Genomic DNA, 22,138 nt, shown 5'->3' with positions numbered 1-22,138 from the left:
ATATAAAAACTTAAGAACTTTACTAGGCCAAATATGCCGTCAAAGTATGTGTATGAGACCAAATATGCCCTTCATTTGGAGCCGGGTAAGTCTAGGTGTCTTAAGATTATGACACATATCAAGATTTGATGCTAATTAACTAACTAATGTCATAATTAGATTAAGTAGGGAACCGTTTAAAATAATATTTCGCAAAGTATTCAACGTTAAAGGTATATGCGAACTAACTTATTAGAGGCAGGCAAATCTGCTCAAGTACGAGGGCATAGTTAGACTTTTTCCGGTTTATGTTTGAAAACTTTTTCAACTTTAAACTTCCCATTTCATCTTCATTACATGTCATGACATGTTTAAATCAAAGGTTCTAAAACTTTCTTTCTTTAAACTCCGTGTTCCGTAAGGATAAACTATTCTCCAGTAAACATCTTAGTCCATCACGAGAGAAACAAGCGTCTCCAAGTAGAATCCAACTCTTTCGGAAGGAAATCTACAAAAACGATTTTCGTAAAGGTCACTTTTATTGGGATGTTTGTTCTGCTGTTTAGAAAGATCACGAAAGAAAATGCCATCTCAACGAAAGACGTGAGCTCAGCCCTATTACAAAGATCCAAGTAACACCCAGTTCACTGGGAAGGGAAAAACACCAATGCCATTGAACAAAATAGTCCTAATGTAACCTTTCTGCAGCAATGTATATGAACCACAGTTCATAAACATTCTAAATCACAGTTCAGGGAAAAATCACCCTCACATGCCAAGTAGTACTTGTGCCTCACTCACCATAAAAATTTTCCAGTTGAGGGTTTCTATGCAATCACTTGCTCGACATTTTGGCCCAGCTAACGAGGTCTATTACATAAGCAAAAGGCAAGTGTTTGCCAGATTAACACGATGCCAATATTGTTGTAAGTTATTAAAAAAAAAAGCATTTGATCCCTGCATTCCTATCAAAGTAACAGAAAGGTGTTATTAAGTCCCAGAACCTGGGCAAAATATCAGTATTTTATACACAACAGAATTGTTTGATTAAAGTATACACTAAATTTCAGCACTTACAGTGTAAATACTCTCTCAATATTGGACAAATCAAAGCCACTACTATATGGTAGATACAAAAATTGACCAGGCCCTTTACACTAAACTAGTAAACAGGAACTGCAAATACATAACTGCCTTTACATGAAAAATGAATAACAAAGCGCTTGCACGCAATCTCATGATTGAATATACTTTCCATACTATGACGTGGAGACAACACTAACAATTGGCTACATGATAGAGATAGAGAGAGGGGGGGGGGGAGAGGAGAGGGAGAGAGAATTTTACAAGGGGAGAGAAAGGCATAGAATATTTTGACAAGAGAGACTTCCAATCTATTTCAGCATCAGCTTGACTCACTAAGAATGTGGTTGAGATTCTTCTGAATCCATGGCACTAGGAATGTGTCCAACAATTTATCATAGTGCTAGAATTTTCATGAATCACTCCAAGAATCCTCGTCATCCTCTTCATCACTTCCAGCAAAGGCCTGTAACATGGAAAATCTTAGCACCAGTGATATACAGAGGCTCACTTGATTCGCATTTATGCCATTGCGTGTGTGCGCGCGCACACATATCTAGAGAGAGAGAGAGACCGACCTGGCGAATTGTTTTTGCTTTCTCCAAAATTGCAGCAACTCTCAGATTAGTCAGAGGACCCTGAATACTAGGCCTTGTTGCAACCGTTGGTTTCAGATTGAATGACTGGAAAATCAAGGAAGATGTTTTCAGCTCGGAGAAATACTTACCAACTAAGAATATGAAAAACATGAACTTAAAATGCAAAGCTAAATAAATGAAATTGATATCTTACTTTTTTCCTTATTTGTTCCAAGAGAGAATCTCTTTCATCAACGTTCTGTATTTCAGGCCTAACTCGCTCTGGAACCTTCCTCAGCTGCAAGAAAGAATCTCTTTCATCAACCTTCTGTATTTCAGGAATAACCCGCTCTGTAACCTTCCTCAACTGCACAACGATTCAAATTTTAGAGATGGGAAGTTTATTAACACTGCAATCTCCAAGTTCGACCAAAATGAAGCAAAACTTACTTTGCTTTTGTCATGCGCGGCAAGATCGTCAATTAGTGGAGTCCGTGGTCTTTGTAGTTTCACCGCGCGAATCTCATTAGTGTTTCCTTCCTCCACAGCTGGCCAAATAATTTCTGCCTCTGTAGTTGGAATGCTATGATCAGGCTTTGCATTTCCTGTATATGATGGAAGAACGGTTCCATGAGCCACCACATTTCTCTCCAAACTTGTGATGGTCTCTTCAAGATTGGATCTGTTTAAGCAAGTCTCCGGTGCTAACTGATGGAGGGGATGATGCTGGGACTGGGATGTTTCATGGGATAATGACTCAGAAGCATCTGTAGGAGCTGCTTTTGGTTTTATTCCATCACTATCTGGCAGATTTCCTTCCAAATGAGCAGAGCCTTGTTCCTCTGAAAGCAATTCTGGAGCAACTTGATTCTGTGGTTGGAAGAGTTCTTCACTTGAACCCAAAGCATCAATAGGAGGTTTATCCAGAGAAGTTACATCTGGGATATAATTAGCAGGCTGTGCTTCCCCTCTTATAGCATGCAAACTAGGCGGCTGCACCTCATGATATTGACCTGGCAACGGAAAGTGGGTCTCAGTGGAGTGTTTATCAGCTGGATGAATAAACCTAACACTACTGTTTCCACACAGAGTTGTGGGTGGAGAAGTCAAACCTGATTGCGCCACGCTATCAGAGGAATACATATCAATAAGTTCTGTACTCTCTATAGCTTCAGCTGACAGCATGTTTAGATTCACAGGTTGAGCATTCTGATCAGTGCTAGATGCCATACTTGATGAATTGACACCTATATGATGCTGTGTTGGCTCCTCATCCAAATCAGGGGAAGAATGTAGTTTTCCAATCCTCCATTGAATTGGAGGAAGTGGAGGCAATGGGGGCATTTCTGGCAGATCGATCTGGGGTTCACCAGGAAGCAGGACAAAGCCAGGAGAGGTAGAAATTATCGTATTCCCGTGTTCAAAAGGATTTACATTATGGTTGCTAAGAGGTAAGGGATTTGAAACCGAAGGTTGACTAGGAACATTTGCTACAAAAGGTACGGATGAAGCATTGAAGGCTCCTACTATGTCAGCATGATTGGAGAGGCATGCCTCTTCAACCTGAGGTAACAGCCCCTCTTTAGTTGCATGTTCATCTATCAATCTCTCTTTTTCTGGTTCTTTACATGCTATTTCGTCATCTTTTTTGTGCAAAGATGACAAACTATCTTGGTTGCTCTGTGATAAAAGCTCAGGCAATGAAGGATGACTGGGACTAACTGTTGGTGAAGATATTGAAGAAGCTTCAGCAGATTGCTCAAGGTCAAAGGAATCCACCAGTTGTCGCTGGGTTAACAGCGGTAATGGCTCTGACTTTGCCTCACCACTATCCAGCACCTCCCTTTTATCATGCTCATGGATTGCTGACTCAGCCCTCTCTTCTGCACAGTAATCAGTTAGCAAAGGTTGAGGATCTTGATTGCTGCTGTTGGCTAAAACGTCTGGGACTACATCTTGACTTGGAAGGCTTGCGAGCAATGATAGTAAAGAAGCATCAGATGCTCGGTCCACATGACTTGAAGGCTGCATTTGTTCCAGGAGAGGTGATTGATCCAAATCAGCTTTGTCCAGCAATTCCTCATTGAGTTGATTGTCTTCTACTTCATCCTTTCCTTCTTCAAGGGAAACAGTTTGCGAAGATGAAGCATCTTCAGTGGAGTTAACAACATTCCTCCTTTGGGAGGATACCTCTTCAGTATCCAAGCAACAAACTTTTAATTGTGGTTGACTCAAAGCAGAGTTCAAATCAAATGTGTTTTCAGCATCATAAGAAAGTTTGCTTCCACAGAGAGTGTCAAGAGCTTCTGACTCGGGATGATGAGAGTTGGATGCATCAAACACAAAGGAGTTAGAATCCGGGATATCAGCTATCTGCATCTCAAACTTTGATTCTGCATGGCTATCAGGTAGATCAATTTCCAATTCATTCTGGCTGGAATGTCCAATTAAGCAAACAGATTCTTCTGAAGAAATTTTGTGATCTAAATATGAGTATAGACCATCAATATCATCTTTATCAGCTAAGGCAGCAAGAGGAGAAGCAGTCTCATCTGTGACATCAGACTTATCGATCTTATTTTCTGTCTCATCTGAAAGTCTTGGTTCCTTGGTCAATGATTCGAGATGTGGAGAGGTAATCGAACCAGTGGACCCGATAGCAGTCAAAAGCTCACTGGGGGCAGTACTACCCTTTTCCTCAAATTTTGTTATACTCGAAACTTCGACAAGATTTTCCTGACTAGAACATGAAATATCCAATTTTCCAGATTCAAGTGGCTGAATATCGTTTGCAGTTTCTGAAATCTGAGGGTTCAGGGCATCAACATCAAGGCCATCTACCCCACTGTTCTTACAGAGGTCTCCTGGCTCAGACGTAACTGCATCACTGAATGCCCCACACGCCTCTTCATGCTCTTCATCGGCATCACCAGCTTCAATCTCTGTGGTACTCAGGCTATGTGGCTTTTGCATGCATGTATCTTCTGCAGTTTCATCATGAGACATGGTAAACCATGAGTGGTTGCCACATTCTTTGTACGAAGCACCCAATATATCTGGTATTTGAACTGAACCATCAGAACTACCATTAGAATTCTCATTGTCTAGACCATCCAGATGGTTTGGATGGTTTACAACCAACACCGAAGGTGAGGTATCAGCTTCTTTCGATGAAGGACAATTAGAAAGATTATATAAGGAGGTTGAATCATCACGTAGCGATGGATCCTCACCATCCAAATTGGGCAACTGCTGATAATCAGAAGACAATAACTCACACCTATCTTCAGAAGGAACATTAAGGAGCTCAGAAGTAAAGGGAAGATTATTAACCAGATTCATATCATTGTGTAAATTGCTTTCATTCTGGATTACAGGGGATTTTGATTGTGGCAAGTTATTGCTGGCGTGCCAAGGAATTTCAGACTGATTTGATGCACAAGACACGTTCTCACAATTTCCATCAACCAAATCATCTGTTAGCTTGACTTCAATGGATGCTCTAGATGGTGAATCATCGCCATTCTGTTCTGGAGCATTAAGGATAACAGGAGCATGGGGTGGACTGACATGCAAATCTGCTGCATCTTCTGCAATGCTAGTTAAAGGATTTTCACTCTTGCCATGGGCAACAAAATTTTCATTTGTTTCAGCTCTCATCCCTGCAACTTCCACAAATATTCCTGCATAAGCATGTATTGGCACATGAGTTGAATCTGTAAAATTTAGGGTAGTAGTTGGCTCACCAGAGTCACAACTGCCACTGGGTTCCCTAGCTACCATAATGCATTTGTTATCATAATCACCATCTTCTGGAGGCTGGGGTAATTGAATCGCCTCATTAACAGATGGCTGCTCACATGAAGTATCAGAGATCTTAGCTCCCTTACTAGAAATTTTGCTCTCTAAAAGGACACTCTCAACAGAAGTGCTAGGGGAATCAGAACAAGAAAAACTAGATATTTCTTTCTTAGAATAACTATTCCCATCATCAGATACTGTAGAGTTCTCCATTGAATGAGAATCTGAAGATTGAGCTTGAAGCTTTTCACTGCTAGAAGACAGGCCTAACACTTGCTTTTTGCTGTTCAAGAAGTGCAAATCCCTTTTGGCTCTCTGCTCGGAGTCTGTTTCTAGTTCTGACTCCATTGTAGTTAGGGCATCGACATAATTATCTATTTCACTTGCAACATCATCAGACTCGTAACCAATACCTCTTTCTGTTCGGCTTTCTCCATCCACTGCTATTTCCTTTTCATCAACCACGCTATGAGTAGAAGGCAAGATATCTGTTGATTGTGATTTATGGCTTCGTCTGGAAATTCCTCGAACTCGACAGTGGGAGAGATCCTCATCTACGCATGGTTTCAGAGCAGTGCGCTCTTCACTTTGTGGTGGAGATGGAGATAAAGATGCACTCTTGTTTCTCTGCATCACCTCCTTATCAGGACTCGGTGGTCTAATATCTTCAGTGTCCGTCAAAGTTTCATAAGCATCAGTCGATGTCAATCTCAAAGGTGATGAATCAATACCGACTTCATGTACTACTTTATGTTCTGGTGAAGAAGATTCCAAGAACTTGTGCATATAGCTCTTTCCAGTTTTCGAGTGAAATGGAAATCCATTTAGCTTTCTTTTCAATTTCACGCGATGTGCAGGAACATTTATACCGTTTTCAATGCGTTCCTCCAAGAACAGCTGATGGAGTCTGTAGAAATGTGAGGAGCACAGAATAAGATACTCGACTAGAGCAATCACAATACATACTTAAATACATTAGGCATCAAGGATCTCACTTGGCATGCGATGTAGGCAACACCTCAGGTGTCTCCCCATTTCTCCAGCGTGAACCTCTCTTCTGCAACAGCAAGATGAAAAAATATTTTGAAGCACAAGAAAAGATAATGCAACTTCATCATCACTAATATTATAACTGAGAAGAAGCTGCTTGCTAATGGATGAAATTGTAAGAACCCTCCGGAAACAATAGCCAAGATGGAAAGACTTGCTTTATCAAACCCCACCCCCATCCTTAGAGAAACTTCTTATGCAGAATGCAGGTTTTCTCTATTACGTTAAGGTGTCGTTTGGTAGGGTGTATGAGAATAGTACTGAATAGGGTGTATTAGTAATGCTGGGATTAGTTATACTGAGATTATTTCTTATCGGCTGTTTGGTTTGGTGTATTAAAAATAACATGCATTGCATAATTTCTGTAAAAAATTGTTTACAAAAATACCCTCCACATGCTTTAGCTTTGTATACTTTCTTTGCACGGCTAGTTCTTTTACTCTCTCTTCAACGACTATTTTTATTGCAGCAGTTGTATGTTCTCTGTTTCACTTCTCTCCATCACTGTCTTATTTTTTTTGTCAAAATCCCTCATTGAACTGCCTTATTCATGTAAATTTAAGTGAATGTGTGTATTTGTTTTTGTAGTCTATTGATATTAGAGTTAAGGGTGTTGTCTTTTTACAGTCTGCCTGTAGTGCATCTATGCCATTTATTGGCACTAAAATTTTATGAAATTCACATGGTTGCTACTAAGATAAAGTCATAAAACTGTAATATGCGAATTGATGTTTTAGATGGAATATTATGTTGATTGAAATTTGCAAGTATGTGCTACGAAGTCAAAACCTGTTGAATCTACTGTCAAGCTACAGTTATGGGCAATTGTGTAATGTATTCGACCATCTGCTTGATAAAAGCATTGAAAGTCTGAACAATTGGATGGTAATTGCATATTTACATTTTAAAACAAGAGTTGTTTGGAAAAGGTTTTGAGGGACTTCAAGGTCAATTTTGTCTCTAACTATGCTTATCCATGTAATAATAACCTTGGTATTGCTAACACCATGGTTTGCTATGTATAAGGATAATATCAAATATGGTGTATGACTAACACAAGTATTAACTATACATAGGTTGAAAAAGTGCACCAAACAAGGGATTAGTAATACCAAAGCTAATACATGTACTATTTTCTCTAATACATTCTACCAAACAACCCCTAAGTGAAAGTCGTCTTTCTGCCTATATGCTAAAGCTGAAGGGGCTCCTCTAATCTTATAACAGATATCAGATGCCCCATAGTTTAAAAAATAAGCACATTAGGATGCATACCTGTGCTCAAGTAGAAAGTAATAGTTTCACTTCTAAGTACAGGTGTCAAGTTAAACTTAAATATTGTAGGGGGTAAGATCATTCTGCTCTGTTTCTCCTCACTTTTTGGGGTCAAGATGGAGCTATGAGAGGCTGGCTAGATAAAGCTTTATGAAGGAGGGCAACAAAGGCTCAAGCAAATAAGCACATGTTACCACATGAAGAAATAAATGTTCAAATAACTGGAAGAGAGTATTCAGAACTTATCATAATACCACTAAAAACCTTCCAATTGCAACCCAAGATAGAGGAAAAGAGAAAATGTCATCTTACATATCAAGCCAGAGAAAATACCATTAAATCAGCACGTGACTCATATAAATCCCAAGGTAAACCAAAAGGTTGCAGAGAAACAGGAGTAATAATTTCTCTTCTTTTTAATTACCTTTAGTTAACTACTTAATTTTTCTCAGGAAAATCTCATGAAAAGGGGATTTAATTTTAGTCCAAGGTGTTTCTTTTGTGGTGAAGAAGCAGAGACTGTTATCAACTCTTTATTCACTGCAAGATTACCTTTCAGATATGGAGTTTACTCATCAATTTGAAAGGGTTAACATGGATAATGCCTGAGAAAATTGTTCAAGTCCTGGAGATGTGGAATAGTTATGCCAACCTTTCTGGCCACAAAGAGAGATGGAGAATTATACCAGCTTGCATCTAGTGGACTGTGTGGAGTGAAAGGAACCTTAGATGTTTTGAAAATAAGTGTAATTCTTTACAGAAGATGAAAATGAAATGAAAATGAACTGCCTTGCTTTATTCTACTTTTGGTGTAAACAGGAGTATATGGAAGATCTAGAACATTTCTGGATGTCTTAGGTTCTATATAAGTTTTTGTTATAGGATTGAAGATCTTCTGAATACTCCTTTGTAACTATGAGACCTTTAACTGTTTGTGGCAGGTCTGATTTTTGGATAAATATAAAAGTGTTACCTTTTGAAGGGGAGCCTTGGCGTAACTGGTAAAGTTGTTGCCATGTGACCAGGAGGTCACGGGTTCGAGCCGTGGAAACAGCCTCTTGCAGAAATGCAAGGTAAGGCTATGTACAATAGACCCTTGTGGTCCGGCCCTTCCCCGGACCCGCGCATAGCGGGAGCTTAGTGCACCGGGCTGCCCTTTTTTTTTTTTTTATACAAGTGTTACCTTTTCAAACAAAAAAAAAAAAAAAAATTACCTTTGTCTTGCGAGTTTTCTTTTCCCTCTGAACATCTGAAGATGAGAATGCATAAAAGGATGGCTCGACCTTAAAGAATGAAGGGTCAGTATAACGTTTCAGACATGCTCCAGCTCCAGCAACATCGAACCTGTTATAATCCATTAAGTTTGTCAAACGCTGTTCTAACGAAGTTTAACCCTCTATTTAATGAAAGCTGTTGACAAGAAATGACAGAACATACTTGTCTAGAAGGAATAGGCGAGGTGGACCTCTGCATTCTTCATATGAGTCCATTACAAATCGAGGTAAATCTTCCCTTGTTACCATATTTTGGTCGATTCGCAGATTAGGATGCCAATCAGTACCTGAAATAACATTTGTATTACAAATACTTTTATTTACTCATAGGTCGAATATGAAACTCAATAAATTCCTCAAAATACTAATATTCATTTTTATGAAATGAAAAAATACTATTTTCATATATGACACATATTGTATTAGTCCACATTCTATGTTCAGGAAAATGAAAGATAAATCTTATATGTGCGTACATGCACACGCACAAACATGTATAAAACAGTTACAAGCACCACAAAATTAGAAACAGCGGAATCTTTTGGTACAGAGGTAAAAAGAAGCAAGAAGAGCCATCAAAGTGCACGAAATAGCAAAGTATACTAAGTCGTCCAGGATCTATGGTGTTATTGACCAATGAAATGCTCTTAGAAATTACCAGTATTATAGAAGAAGGAAGAATGATTGGTCTGTGAGAGGAATGCCCTCTCAATCAAAGGAAATTCTGCTTCAAGCTGCTGGACCCTGACCGTCAAACTATGGCCCCTTGCAGCAGTTGCCATCACCTCTTCATGCAAGTCATGGAATATCTCAGCAGCAAACCTTCAACATTTACAATAAACAAGAAATACCAACATTTTAGTCGCTACCACAATTAAACAGAACTTCAACCGCAGTACATTCTTTACAAAATAAAGTGATGATCAGGCATCACTTGCAGCAACATAGTGGATAAGCAGAAAGGCCCATATGTGGCACCACATTTTAATAGATACTACCAAATATATCTGCCTTGCAGTTAATTGATCAGCAACTAAATAGATTAAGCTCTACATTATCATGAGCATATTCTTTTTCTTTTTAATAACCGTGGTGTTCGGGCCAGCTTGCGTGCACCTTGACTAATTCCACGGATACCTACCACCTCCCACCAAAGAACAGGTACCAAGTAACTCAGTCCACCAAGACTAGAACAGATGGGAAGAAATCACCTAGTATTTTAGTCTCTGCTAGGAATTGAACACAGACCTCATGGTGCTCAACCCACTTCATTGACCACTAGGCCACACCCTTGGGTGCTTCTAACGACAATATTCTAGTTTAATGATTCAAATAATAAAAAGAGAGGGACTCCATAAGTATTTACACAGCACTCACTTGTAAATGCTACATATGCTAAATCAAACAGCCAAAAAAGCAAAAAAAGAAAAAATTAGTCACATTCTACAATGCAATCAAATAACAATTCAATTAATGAACTCACAAATTCAAATTTCCATTTTCAATTACTCCAAAGTGTCTGCTAACTACAAGTTTCAATAGATTTGAATACTGATATATTTCTATGATCATATTTCGCTATCAAACAGCCAAAAAAACCACACACAAAAAAATAAAAAATAAAAAAATAAAAAAAATAAAAAAAAACAGTCACATTCTCCAACGCAATCAAATGCTCCCTCCGTCCCAAAAAGATTGTCTTACTTACCTTATTAGTTTGTCCCAAAAAGATTGGCACATTTCTATATGTAGAAATAATATAACTTTATAAGATGATTTACAGCCACACAAATATCTAAGGCTTGTTTTGGACAATACATTTCAAACAATCTTCCTTTATTTCTTAAACTCTGTGCCAAGCCAAACTAAGACCATCTTTTTGGGACGGGGGCAGTAACTATTCAAATTTCCATTTTTAATAACTTCAAAGTGTCTTCTAAGTACAAGTTTCTATAGCTTTCATAATGGTATATTTCAACGAGCGTATCATTATTGTTTCAACGAACTTAAACAGGGGAAGAAACCACCTATTGTTTCAACGATCTTATCTCACTATATCGATTCAAATTACGAAATAAAAAGGGGATTTAAAACACAAAATCCACACAGCATTTACTTGTAAAAGACAAAATTCCAAACTCAAAACAGTTGAAGGCAAAGCAAAAAAAGAAGAAGAAGAAAAAAAAACATAGTTACATTCTACAATGCAATCAAATAACATTCAAACAATGGACTCACAAATTCAAATTTCCATTTTCAAATAACTCCAAATTTTCTTCTAACTACAAGTTTCTATAGATTTCAATACTGATATATTTCAACGATCTTATCACACTATATCGATTCAAATTACGAAAAAAATCAGCCGAAAAAGGCATTAAAAAAAGTAGTCACATCCTACAATGCAATCAAATAACAATTCAAATTTCCAGTTTCAATAACTCCCAAGTGTCTTGTAACTACAAATTTCTATAGATTTCAATACTGATATATCTCAACGATCTTATTTCACTATATGGATTCAAATTACGAAATAAAAGGGGATTTGAAACACAAAAAGTAGAAGACAAAATTTCTAAAGTCAAACAGCTGAAATGGAAAAACTCATCAGAAAGCAAAGGCAAGATACTGACTCGGCGAGGTCACCAAGCTGGCGCAAAACACCGACAAGGCCAGCCATAGCAACGCCTTCAAGTAGAGCTTCTGGATCATCTTTATCTGCACTTTTGTACAGCTCTGGATCAGCCAAGCTGTACTCATTCCGTATTTGATACCTGTTTAAAGGCATTTTCTACACAAAATCGAAACCCTAATTCCTCAAATTCAGCATATCAATTGCACACACATTACATTTTCCACATTCAATTCACATACATATGTGTACGTATGGAGTATGTGTATAGCTGTATCTTCGATGTGCGTGTTGGTAATTGTAGCTATAGAGAGAGAGACAGAGAGAGGTGAATGTGAATGTACAGTTGAGAGAAGAGGTGAGGACTGGAGAAGAGGACCGGTTGACTATATTAAATATGAATCTGTTTCGATGGGTTTAAAAAAAACAGATTATAAATTAAAAGAAATAAGTTTAGGAAGTAGCTTTATAAATTGAAAACAGCATATAAGTTAAAAAAAAATTGAGTAGTCCAATTTATTTATTTTAAGTTAAGTCAAACGCTCTGTTACTACCCCTGTTTATCACAGTTATTGAAATTATAATTTCTATACTTTTATGACTTTTTTGATTAATTTGCGGGTATTTTAAGTTTTTAACTAACTACCAAGCAATTAGCTACTACAATCGACAATCACATACAACAGGTAAATTTGTCAACTAATGTCATACCAATAATTATACACAATGCGTTATAGAATTGCAGCTTTAATAATACAAGAATTAGTTTATTACTACTATTAGTTATTTCACCTTATAATAAATAAATTTCATCATAACTCATAGATGTACTATTAATTATGCGAGTTTTTAAAAATTGCAAGTCAAACACCGTATTAATATTATAATACATGAATAATTTATCTCCAAATCAGCTATCAAACGACCCCTTATGCTTCACTTCTCAACCATGCCATCTTATTGATACTTAGTTGTAAAAGTTAGTTATAGCTCTGAAATATAAGTTTCAAATAAATTTATAAATATGAATCTTAAGATGATGAATAAAAATTGACAAATTTAAAAACGTAAGTATAGAATTCATGTAATCCCACAAAAACAATTATAAACTATTCATTTTAAATATTTATTTTGAATAAGTTATATCATTATTTAGATTGCTGAATTGAATTGAGGTTATAATTAAAGTTACTAATAGAAAATCAAAATACTTAATTTTATAGTGGTAAGCATAAATGGCGAAATTAAAGAAAATATATTCTTTTTATACACATGTGATAGTGATAAATTGAAACTACATGTTGTAGCTGATATGATTTTGATACTTTTGTGCTTTAATCGCTCGACCATCTCACCGGGTAACGAACTTTTATAAATATTTAACTAAAATATATTAGTATAATTTCTAATTCTTTTGTTTTAGGAACATCACTGTTTGGTGACTCAAAATGTTGTTTCATTAATTATGTTATTTCTAATAGTTAAAATATGGTTCATACCCTATAGTCCTACATGATTTCTAAAATATAACTTGGGAATTTTGGAAGGAAATCGAACAAATAAAATAGGATTGGTGTGTACTGCGTATGCTGGACAAGCCGCGGCTGAGCTGGTCATGCCGCTCATTGTGGGGGCCTCACTTGTATTGGAGCTTGCAGCTATTCACACATAGCACGTAGCTTATGATAATTTTTCTTTTTATTAGTAGCGTATGAATCCAACAAAAATTAATGCCCATCAAGGTCTCAACTTCTTTTTTTGCCGTTTTTAGCCCAAAAAGAAAATTTATTTTCGGCCAAATGATATGCTTTAAAGTCAATTGCTTTTCCCTTTTTAACTACTCTCATTATAAAAAAGAAAAATAGATACTAACAATTTATCTTTGCCTAACTCAACTCAAAAGCTAATTCAAAAGCTGAGCATTGCTCAAGTGGAGACCAAGCGTGAATATTGGCTTTCACAAGGATGTCATGTCTTCCATTAAAACGGACAAGTTCCAATGCGATTAACTAATCCTTGAAACTTTTACTTTTTTATTCTCGATTTTTCTTTACCACACTTAACATAGTGATAAAGAAAATGACGAAATAAAACTATGAGAGTTAACACATTTAATTTGATACTTATTCACAGTCGAGTGGTCTCATCTGGAGAAGGGATTGCACGTGTTTATGGATTGATCGAGATTCAAGCTAGGGAAATGGTTGAATTTGTCAGCGGTGTGAAAGGAACGGCCTTGAATCTTGAGAATGAGAATTAGAGATTATTGACCTAGTGGTCAATGACAACAACAACATAATTAGTGCAATTCCACAAGTGGTGTCAGGGGAGACTAGATTGTACGCAAACCTTACCCCTACCTCGTGGACGTATGAGGTCAAATTCGAAATTGACAGGTGGTAACACATGGCAATGGAGAAAGGTCAAATGTGAGTCAGTAGAGATAGCCTCCGATCCAGTTCATATGCGGGTCGATGAGCATCCCAAGATAACGGTCAAAGGAGTCATGGCTCCGGAGAAGAGGAATCGAGCATAAGGTATTGATGGACAAGATAAGTCCTAGAGGCTAGCCGTTACAAAAGATCCCAGGGTTGTTACTCAACCTTGATAATGGGCATTTAATGGGTTTAATGAGTGTGATTCATGGATCTTGTTCTTTGAAGTTTAACTATAAATACGACCCTACATTCTTATTGAAGGATATTCAAATTCTGATTAACATACAAAGCATCACACTTAGCAATTCTTGGAGTTCTTGTTCACTTCCAAATTTCATTACATTGGCGCATTGCTCAATTCTGCAGCTTTCTTCAACGACTTTGTCATCTTATAACGCGGGGATTCATGCCACTCTTGTTTACTTATTCAATTTTTGCTATTTTGTCCTTTAATCATATTATTATATTACGTTTCTTATCTATTCAATTTGGTCATCTTACTCTGCGTGTCAATAAATTACGTGTACAAATTTAACTTTACCGTTTTAGGAGTAAACAGTGGAGGTAGAGAGGTTGTTTCTGAATGACTCTTAACTCAAGTAGCGTATATCAAAGCAGTTGGAAAAATAAAGTACAACAGTAAAAAAGACATAGCAAATAGTAGGACTAATCCTACAAAGAATTTAGAACGAAGAATAGTACGTAGCCACAACAAAAATAACCGAAGCACACGAAACAATCAAAATTCAAACCGCAATTGAGATAAACACTGTGTGATTTCTTTTACATCTCTATAAGCTTCCATCGATGGAATTACATGGCGGAGGGTAGAATAATCTAAATATGTGTTAGCTGGCCTGACCACCACATTAAGAAAAAAGCATGTTTCATTTTCTTATATAAATAAGTATTTCAATGTTCAAATTTCAATAGTGTAAGTACTGATAAACTGGAAAAAGTTAGTGCATCAGAACTTTTATAAACGAACTTTTAATTAATCGTAATCATGAAAAGCTGCTTCACGCTGAAATAGTAATAATGTCATATTTTTGTATTTATTTGACAATATTAATAAATATTTTATGTGGAGACCACTAAATTTTTAGTAATAATATATGAAAACTGGTACCATTCTTTCTTATGAATGATTTCTGTTTGTTATTTAATATAATAAGGTTGGTTGACTGTTGGTGGAACATCCTTTGATGAAAGATAACAGAAATTAGGGGTGTACATAGATCGAGTTGGTTCCGATATTTTAAAGACTAAATCAAACCAATTGCAGGCTTTTAAATCTATAAATCAAACCAAACCAAACCAACAAAAATCGGGTTTTTCAAACTCCGATTTTCTCGATTTTTTCGAGTTGCTCTGGTTTTTCGAATTTTTTTTCGGTAAAGTGTTCAAACAAAACATATAACTTGTACTTCAAATATTTCTTTAGTTCTAGTAAGATACGACTATCTAATTAAGATATTTATTAAGAAAATAACAAAAAATGTGAGATGAGAGATACATTGTACTAAAATATTCAACAAAAAAAAGTAATGAAATTGCATAAAATAAAATGATCATAATATAAAAGTATTAAGTCATGCTATAATAAATACGGCTAATTTATAAGGCATATAGAAAAAATGATCATAATCTAAAAGTACTAAGTCATGCTAAAATAAGTTTTTACCCTAAAATAAGTACGACTAATAAGTATTAATTGTAGGACTAGATATTAAAGAAAAAAATAAAATTAAGTTATGTATTTTCATGCTAAAGAATAGATATCCAACATTATTGTCATTCCTAGTGTTAAAATTAAATTTCTTTTATTAGTATTAGTATTGATTTGATTTTTGTTGAGTTTTATTTGAGTTACTAATATCTATGGGCTATAAAACTTATTGGATCATTTAAAATTCTAATTCTAAGCTTGAAATAATATGTTAAAAGACAAAAAACTATGAAAAAGTTTAAGAAATATTTATAAATTACATTATAAATAAATATTTTTATGTATAAAATATTTTTGAAATTTTATAAATGTAATGCCGGGTTGGTTTGATTCGGTTTGAATCTTTTTAGTTAAAATCAAACCAAACCAAACCAATAGTGTTCGGGTTTTAATTTCTTTTTAAAACCAAACCAAGTCAAACCAAACCTCTAATCGAATTTTTTTCTCGATTTGATTCGAATTATAGGTTTGGTGTGGTTTGTCGGTTTTCTTTGTATACCCCTAACAGAAATGAATGACTACAAAACTAATATAATCTTTAAAAAAAAAAAAAAAAATCAAGTCTTAAATGGAGTACGTACCTCCTATTCTTTTTCTCATTTCTTTGTAAGGGCGATATTGTTTGTGATTTTAACTTACAGAATGGAAATGTGTTGTAGGTTCTATGATCAGAAAACAAAATGTAGATTAAAAACATTATTTGTGTGTGACTGCTCATTTGGTTAAGAAATTGTTTATGGCCTTTTTGATTGGTTATTAACATGGCACTTTTACCTAATTCTCCTTTTGTGTGTCAATTATTTTGCCCATAATTTCATTTATTTTAGTTGTTTTCTTCACATATTAGGTCAATAAAATGGAAAATGATTGTAATATAAACACAACTCCAATCATGCAAAGATCTAGGGGTTGGTATTTTTATACTTTAAATTCTTTGAAAAATATTTTTATTCATGTCTTATTAAATTTCATCCTTTAATGTAAGCAAATTTTTCACTACAAAAGCACAGCTTAAATGGTGCAGCTTCAACTATTAATTAAACTCTTGTAAAGTTGTCTATGAGTCCGGAACCAAAATGACCCAATAAAAATTCAAGTGAATCAAAATATCCCCAAAAAAAAATTTGATACAAAAGTACCTTCAGCGCAGTATTTTACTACGCTAAAGGATATTCCTCTCTCTCCTTTAGCGCAGTTAAATACTGCGCTATAGGAGACCCTATTTTCCCAAAACAGGCTCTTATTACATTTTCACACTTTTTTACGTACTTTATCTGTATATTAATCATGCTTTAAGACTCCAAAACTTCAATATTTTATATAGAACCCTACTTATTTTTGTGTGATTAATAAGGTAGGCTCAATACATCAAGGATACGCAAAAGTTCGGATTGTCGTTTTAGTGGTTGAAAAGTGCTTGAAGTCCATTTTTTGTTTGAAGACTTGTAGTCATTAGGCTTACGTTATTTATGTTTTAGGGTTTCGTGTTATTTTTAAATTAATGCTTAACTTTATTTCAAATGTGTCACTTTTTTTTATTATCAATATAGGATGTGACACTATAAATAATAATAAAGACTACGACAATATTTATAAATATAAATAAAAACGCTTTAAATATATAATATTTACTTAAACTGTACAAGATTATTGTATGTACTAGTGGGTCCCACATGTAGTATGCCGGAGACTATCCTTAGGCCTAAGGCTCATACCATCCCCACCTCCCTCGCCATCGTCTCCATCGCCCCTTTTCCTCTTAATAACCGGGTGCTCCAAGTTATGATCATCTCCTTTTCCTCTGGCCTTTGCGCCCTTGACTAGAACGCGCTTCTTCTTGGGATCTAGTCCCGCTGGCACGCTTAGAACCTCAGGCTGAGTTGGGTCTGGAAACACGACCTCTTCCTCGTCGGGAGTTGCCACTGCAGGCGCCGAAGGATGAACCAAAAAAATATATAATAATTAGTATCATTTCTTATTTATTCAATTAAATACATTAACGTTTGTTGAATAATATCGATAGGCGCCTAAGTATGCTCCTGAGATGGGTCTGTAGGCGTCTGAGATGGGCCTGGTGCTGAATATGATGTAATCTCCTGGACGAGATGCTGTTCGAGGTTCAAATAAAGGTTAAAAATTTAAGTTAATATTCACTTTATATTGAATAAAAGTGATTTTAAGTAAAAATCCTACATGTGGCTCGATAGTCTCATGAGAAGACACCTCTGCCTCGGCAGGCTCATGAGAAGGCTCCTGAATGGGTCGCTCCTGTGGACCCACTGGCGCCGAATCCTAAAATATGAAAAATTACGAAATAATAAGTAACATATATATATATATATATATATATATATATATATATATAATAAGCACTTTAAATAATCAAATATGTATTTTAAATATTCATCTTATATTGAATAAAATTGATTTTAAGTAAAAAGCTTACTTGTGGCTCGATAGTCTCATGAAAAGACACTTCTGCCTCGGCAGGCTCATGAAAAGGCTCCTAAATGGGTTGCTCCTGTGGACTGACTGACGCCGAATCCTAAAATATGAAAAATTACGAAATAATAAGTAACATATATATTTAAAATAAGTAATTTAAATGATCAAATAAGTATTTTAAATACTAACCAAGATTAAAAAGTCATCGAAGTCAAGAATCCTGGGCCCCTCTAAATTCCTCACAGGCCGCTCATCACCTAATGACGCACGTAACGCCGCCCAATCGAAGTCATCACACTCCTCCATGTGCGCATTCTGGCTCGGCTGAGATGAAGACCCTGATATCTCAGCAAGTAGGAGCACCGGTGTAAACGTGGGTATTGTCCGGGTGGGAGCCGCCACCGGCCCGGAAGTACGCGGGTGGACTAGAATGGGAACGGACTCTGGAATGGGAACGGTCATTTGCCTCATCTACCAGATGGTGTCCTCCACCACCAGGTCCTCTAGTAGCAGCAGTGCGTCCTTACGTGCGCTTGCGTCCTGCAGCGACATCACATCCTCCTCCCCGGCGCTGGATACTCGGCCCTCGGACAGGCTCCTCCATGCGTCTAAACTCTTTTGCCTGCTGGATACCATCCTCGGATATCCATATCATCTCTGCCGCAAGCCCGAGGTAAGGCATATGCTGTAACCCTAACATGTGTAATCGTTGTACGGCCACCAGCTGCATTTGTGTTCAACAGTAAAAAAAGTTATTTTTAAAACGTAACAATTAAACAATTAAATAAATCTAAATGCAATAAACTTACCAATGTCTCGTATTGCCCCGCTAGTGCCGAGTATCCTACAGCCTTTGCGGGATACAAAGCTGGGTTGCCGATCAATCGGCGTGTGATCCGATAATACCAGCGCATGTAATCCTGAATGGGAGTCAAATGGCCGACCACCGCTAAAGTGCCCAACCTGTGCTCCCAACGGTGGAGCTGGACAACCATGAAATCCAGAAACTCATCATCAACGGCGGCCCGATCGTCCCGCTGGTAGTGTCGGAGCTCATGACGAACGTCGGGGGGTATACGCTCTGTATGCCCAAACTGTCATAAGACGCGCTCGAAAATGTGGTCCTCAACGATGTCCAGGTGTATCAATGGACACCGCAACCTCCACACCCCCCCGCCCTTCCCCTCGCAAAAGGCGTACAACCCATCCAATATAGCAGCGTACGACATCCATATAAATAGCTGCATAACATATAAATACAAATTAGTTATCACCAAGTAGAAAAGACGTTTAATTAAATTAATAATATAAAGTTAAATAGTTTTACCGCATCGTCCGTCATGTGATCAAGTCGGTCCCGGAATGGAAGAATTCTGTGGTGCATATCCACATCCCGGTCAAAACCCCCTGTCCATCTCCTCGCATAGGGCATGTCAATATCGAGGTGATGCCTAGGTACGGGCTGAAAAGGCAGCATCCTCTCCCACGCCTATAAATGTAAGAGATATTAGAAAATATGATTTTTTTTAGTCATCGTTTCAAGAAGTTTGTTTACATTAAAGGAACGCACACTTAAAATCTGGAGAAGAGCAAAAAATCCACACACATAGCTGACACGACCACGATGAATTAACAGACAGCAGGCATGCAGAAAGGTACGCCAAAACACCACCGCCCTAGCTGTAGTCTCCCAAGCGGTCCAAATATTCCAAGAAGGCCAAATATCGTAAGCTGACATAGGCACTTGATGAGTTCGGGAACAAGATGGCCCCGAACATAATAAGCAGGTACAAACGAGCATGACGATCAACAACGTCCTGCTTGGTGCCGTCCTTAACAGGAGGCTCTGCCTCCAAATAAGTGCAGAGTGCACTAATCTAAACCCGACTCTGTCTCAACATCTGGCCCTCGGCATCAGGCACGAAGTGGGTGAGCCTAGTCAACTCCATCACCCATGTACTACCAGGAGGAGGCTCGTACCGAGTGTATAATGGCTCTCCATCTACCCGCAATCCAAAGAGGACCTCCACATCCTGAAGTGTAATCGTGGCCTCACCAGTGCGAAGATGGAAGGTATGTGTCTCTGGCCTCCACCGCTCAACCATGGTCGTAATGAGCGCCCAATCATGCTGTACCCGACCAACGGACACGTAACGATAGATACTACCCCGAAACAATATCTCTAAGACGCGGGGTATGGGGGCGCTCGCGTAAAAGAGCCCACGCTCTCTGCGGCCTACGTGGACGGAGCCTAATCGATATCCCTATATTACCAGCCCATAATAACTCTGACCTATGATTGTCTTGCAAAGACAGTACTGATCTATCATCGGGCCCCGGGTGAACAGCGAGCTCCGAGTGATCATCGGGCCCCGGGGGAACATCCGGATCCATGAAAGAGTCGGGTCTGTGGAAACTAAATTAGTCATTATTCTTGAAATTAAAGAGAAATTATATTAACTAATTAATAATTAACATGGGATAAACAATTTCACAAATAAATAAAGTAACAATGCCATAATTAACATAATAGGAGATTACTATATTTTGGAGGTATCTAGTCTCTATGTACGTGCGTTGCACGAATATTTCTTGTCGATTTTTATAATATTATTTATATTCTATTGATAAGCAACTTGAAAAATAATATCTAATTATTATCTTGAATACAATATTTATTTTGAATGTATAAAAATCAAATATTTACTGCCTCGCACGATTCTGAATATTTGATTTGGTAATTTTGTTTTCAATCTTTAGTGGATAGTCTTTCCAAAAATTATTTTCACTCTCCACCCAAATATTGGAAGAAAATAATTATTTTTCAGAATAACTTTCGTCATATTAAATGTGTAGTAAACTTAATATGTGATAATAAGGACACGGTGGTTTTGGATTATGTGATGGCAAAGACTTTTAAGTTAATTAGTTTGGGAATTGAAATTCAGCAGTAATATTGGTTTAGAACTCTATTTTGAATATGTGATATATTTTTAGTTGACCAAATAGCCAACATAAATATGATAAAATTAGACTAAAAGAGTATATTCGTTGACCACATATTTTTCTAGAAACTTTGCATTTTATCGTTAACGTATGTATTTATGAAATTCATAATAATTTTTATTTCCGTGAACATAAATATTAAAAGAAGAACTTTAACTATTATTTTTTAGATAATCTTTTTTTATTTAACATACATATTCAGGCTTTTAAAATAATATAGATTTAACAATTCATAATCAATTAACAAAATAAAATTCATAAAAAATTAACAAAATATCAATTCATAATCAATAATTAATAACTAATTAACTAATAATTTCATATTTTACAAATAATAGTACATTACTATATTAAACAATTGATAAACAATTAACAAATTAACAATTCATAATCAATTAACAAATTAACAATTCATAAACATATAAAAAATTAACAATTCATAAACATATAATAAATTAACAATTCATAAACATATAGCAAATTAATAATTCATAAACATTTAACAAATTAATAATTCATAAACATTTAACAAATTAATCATTCATAAACATATAACAAATAATAAATTAGACAAAAAAAAAAAAGGAACAGTAGCAAAAGCTACTGCCCTGCCCAGCCCGATCAAGAAAAAAAAAATACTTTTGTTATTATTTTGTTAGATACATTATATTCTGAGCATGTTTAACATTTAATCGTCGTTAATTTCCAAAAAAAAAAAATCAATTTTTTTCTTGATCGGTTTGAAGTAAGCAAAGAGTAAAAGCTAACGACGATTAAATGTTAAACATGCTCAGAATATAATGTATATAACAAAATAATAACAAAAGTTTATAGTAGAAAACCTTAAT

At 36.3% G+C, this 22,138-nt stretch overlaps 1 protein-coding gene across 3 annotated transcripts; it reads right to left on the bottom strand.

Annotated features, from left to right (window-relative positions):
* Window positions 1-941: 941 nt before the first annotated feature.
* LOC132056911 (protein SCAR2-like) lies at window positions 942-12,057 on the bottom strand. 3 transcript variants are annotated; one of them, XM_059449314.1, is made up of 10 exons: window positions 11,674-12,057; window positions 9,699-9,862; window positions 9,204-9,327; window positions 8,981-9,110; window positions 6,437-6,498; window positions 5,387-6,348; window positions 2,091-5,323; window positions 1,855-2,007; window positions 1,641-1,745; window positions 942-1,528 (listed from the first exon to the last, which is right to left on the bottom strand). In XM_059449314.1, the coding sequence occupies exons 1-10, from the start codon at window positions 11,826-11,828 to the stop codon at window positions 1,475-1,477; spliced, it is 5,142 nt and encodes a 1,713-aa protein (XP_059305297.1). In that variant the 5' UTR covers window positions 11,829-12,057; the 3' UTR covers window positions 942-1,474. The 3 variants fall into 3 exon arrangements, with proteins under 3 accessions (XP_059305297.1, XP_059305300.1, XP_059305296.1); XM_059449317.1 differs by having other exon boundaries at window positions 2,091-5,302; XM_059449313.1 differs by having other exon boundaries at window positions 2,091-6,348.
* Between the last annotated feature and the right edge of the window lie 10,081 nt (window positions 12,058-22,138).

This window comes from Lycium ferocissimum, chromosome 5 (assembly GCF_029784015.1).
Source record: "Lycium ferocissimum isolate CSIRO_LF1 chromosome 5, AGI_CSIRO_Lferr_CH_V1, whole genome shotgun sequence".
Classification (NCBI taxonomy): Eukaryota; Viridiplantae; Streptophyta; class Magnoliopsida; order Solanales; family Solanaceae; genus Lycium; species Lycium ferocissimum.
This window is presented reverse-complemented; position numbering and strand designations above follow the sequence as displayed.

Excerpts from the sequence above, each read along its gene's own strand:
- LOC132056911 (XM_059449313.1), bottom strand. The coding sequence starts at position 11,828 with ATGCCTTTAAACAGGTATCAAATACGGAATGAGTACAGCTTGGCTGAT. Across the intron at positions 9,863-11,673 it reads CAGCTTGGTGACCTCGCCGA|GTTTGCTGCTGAGATATTCC; the intron begins GTCAGTATCTTG and ends TAAATGTTGAAG. Across the intron at positions 9,328-9,698 it reads TTCCTTCTTCTATAATACTG|GTACTGATTGGCATCCTAAT; the intron begins GTAATTTCTAAG and ends ATGTTATTTCAG.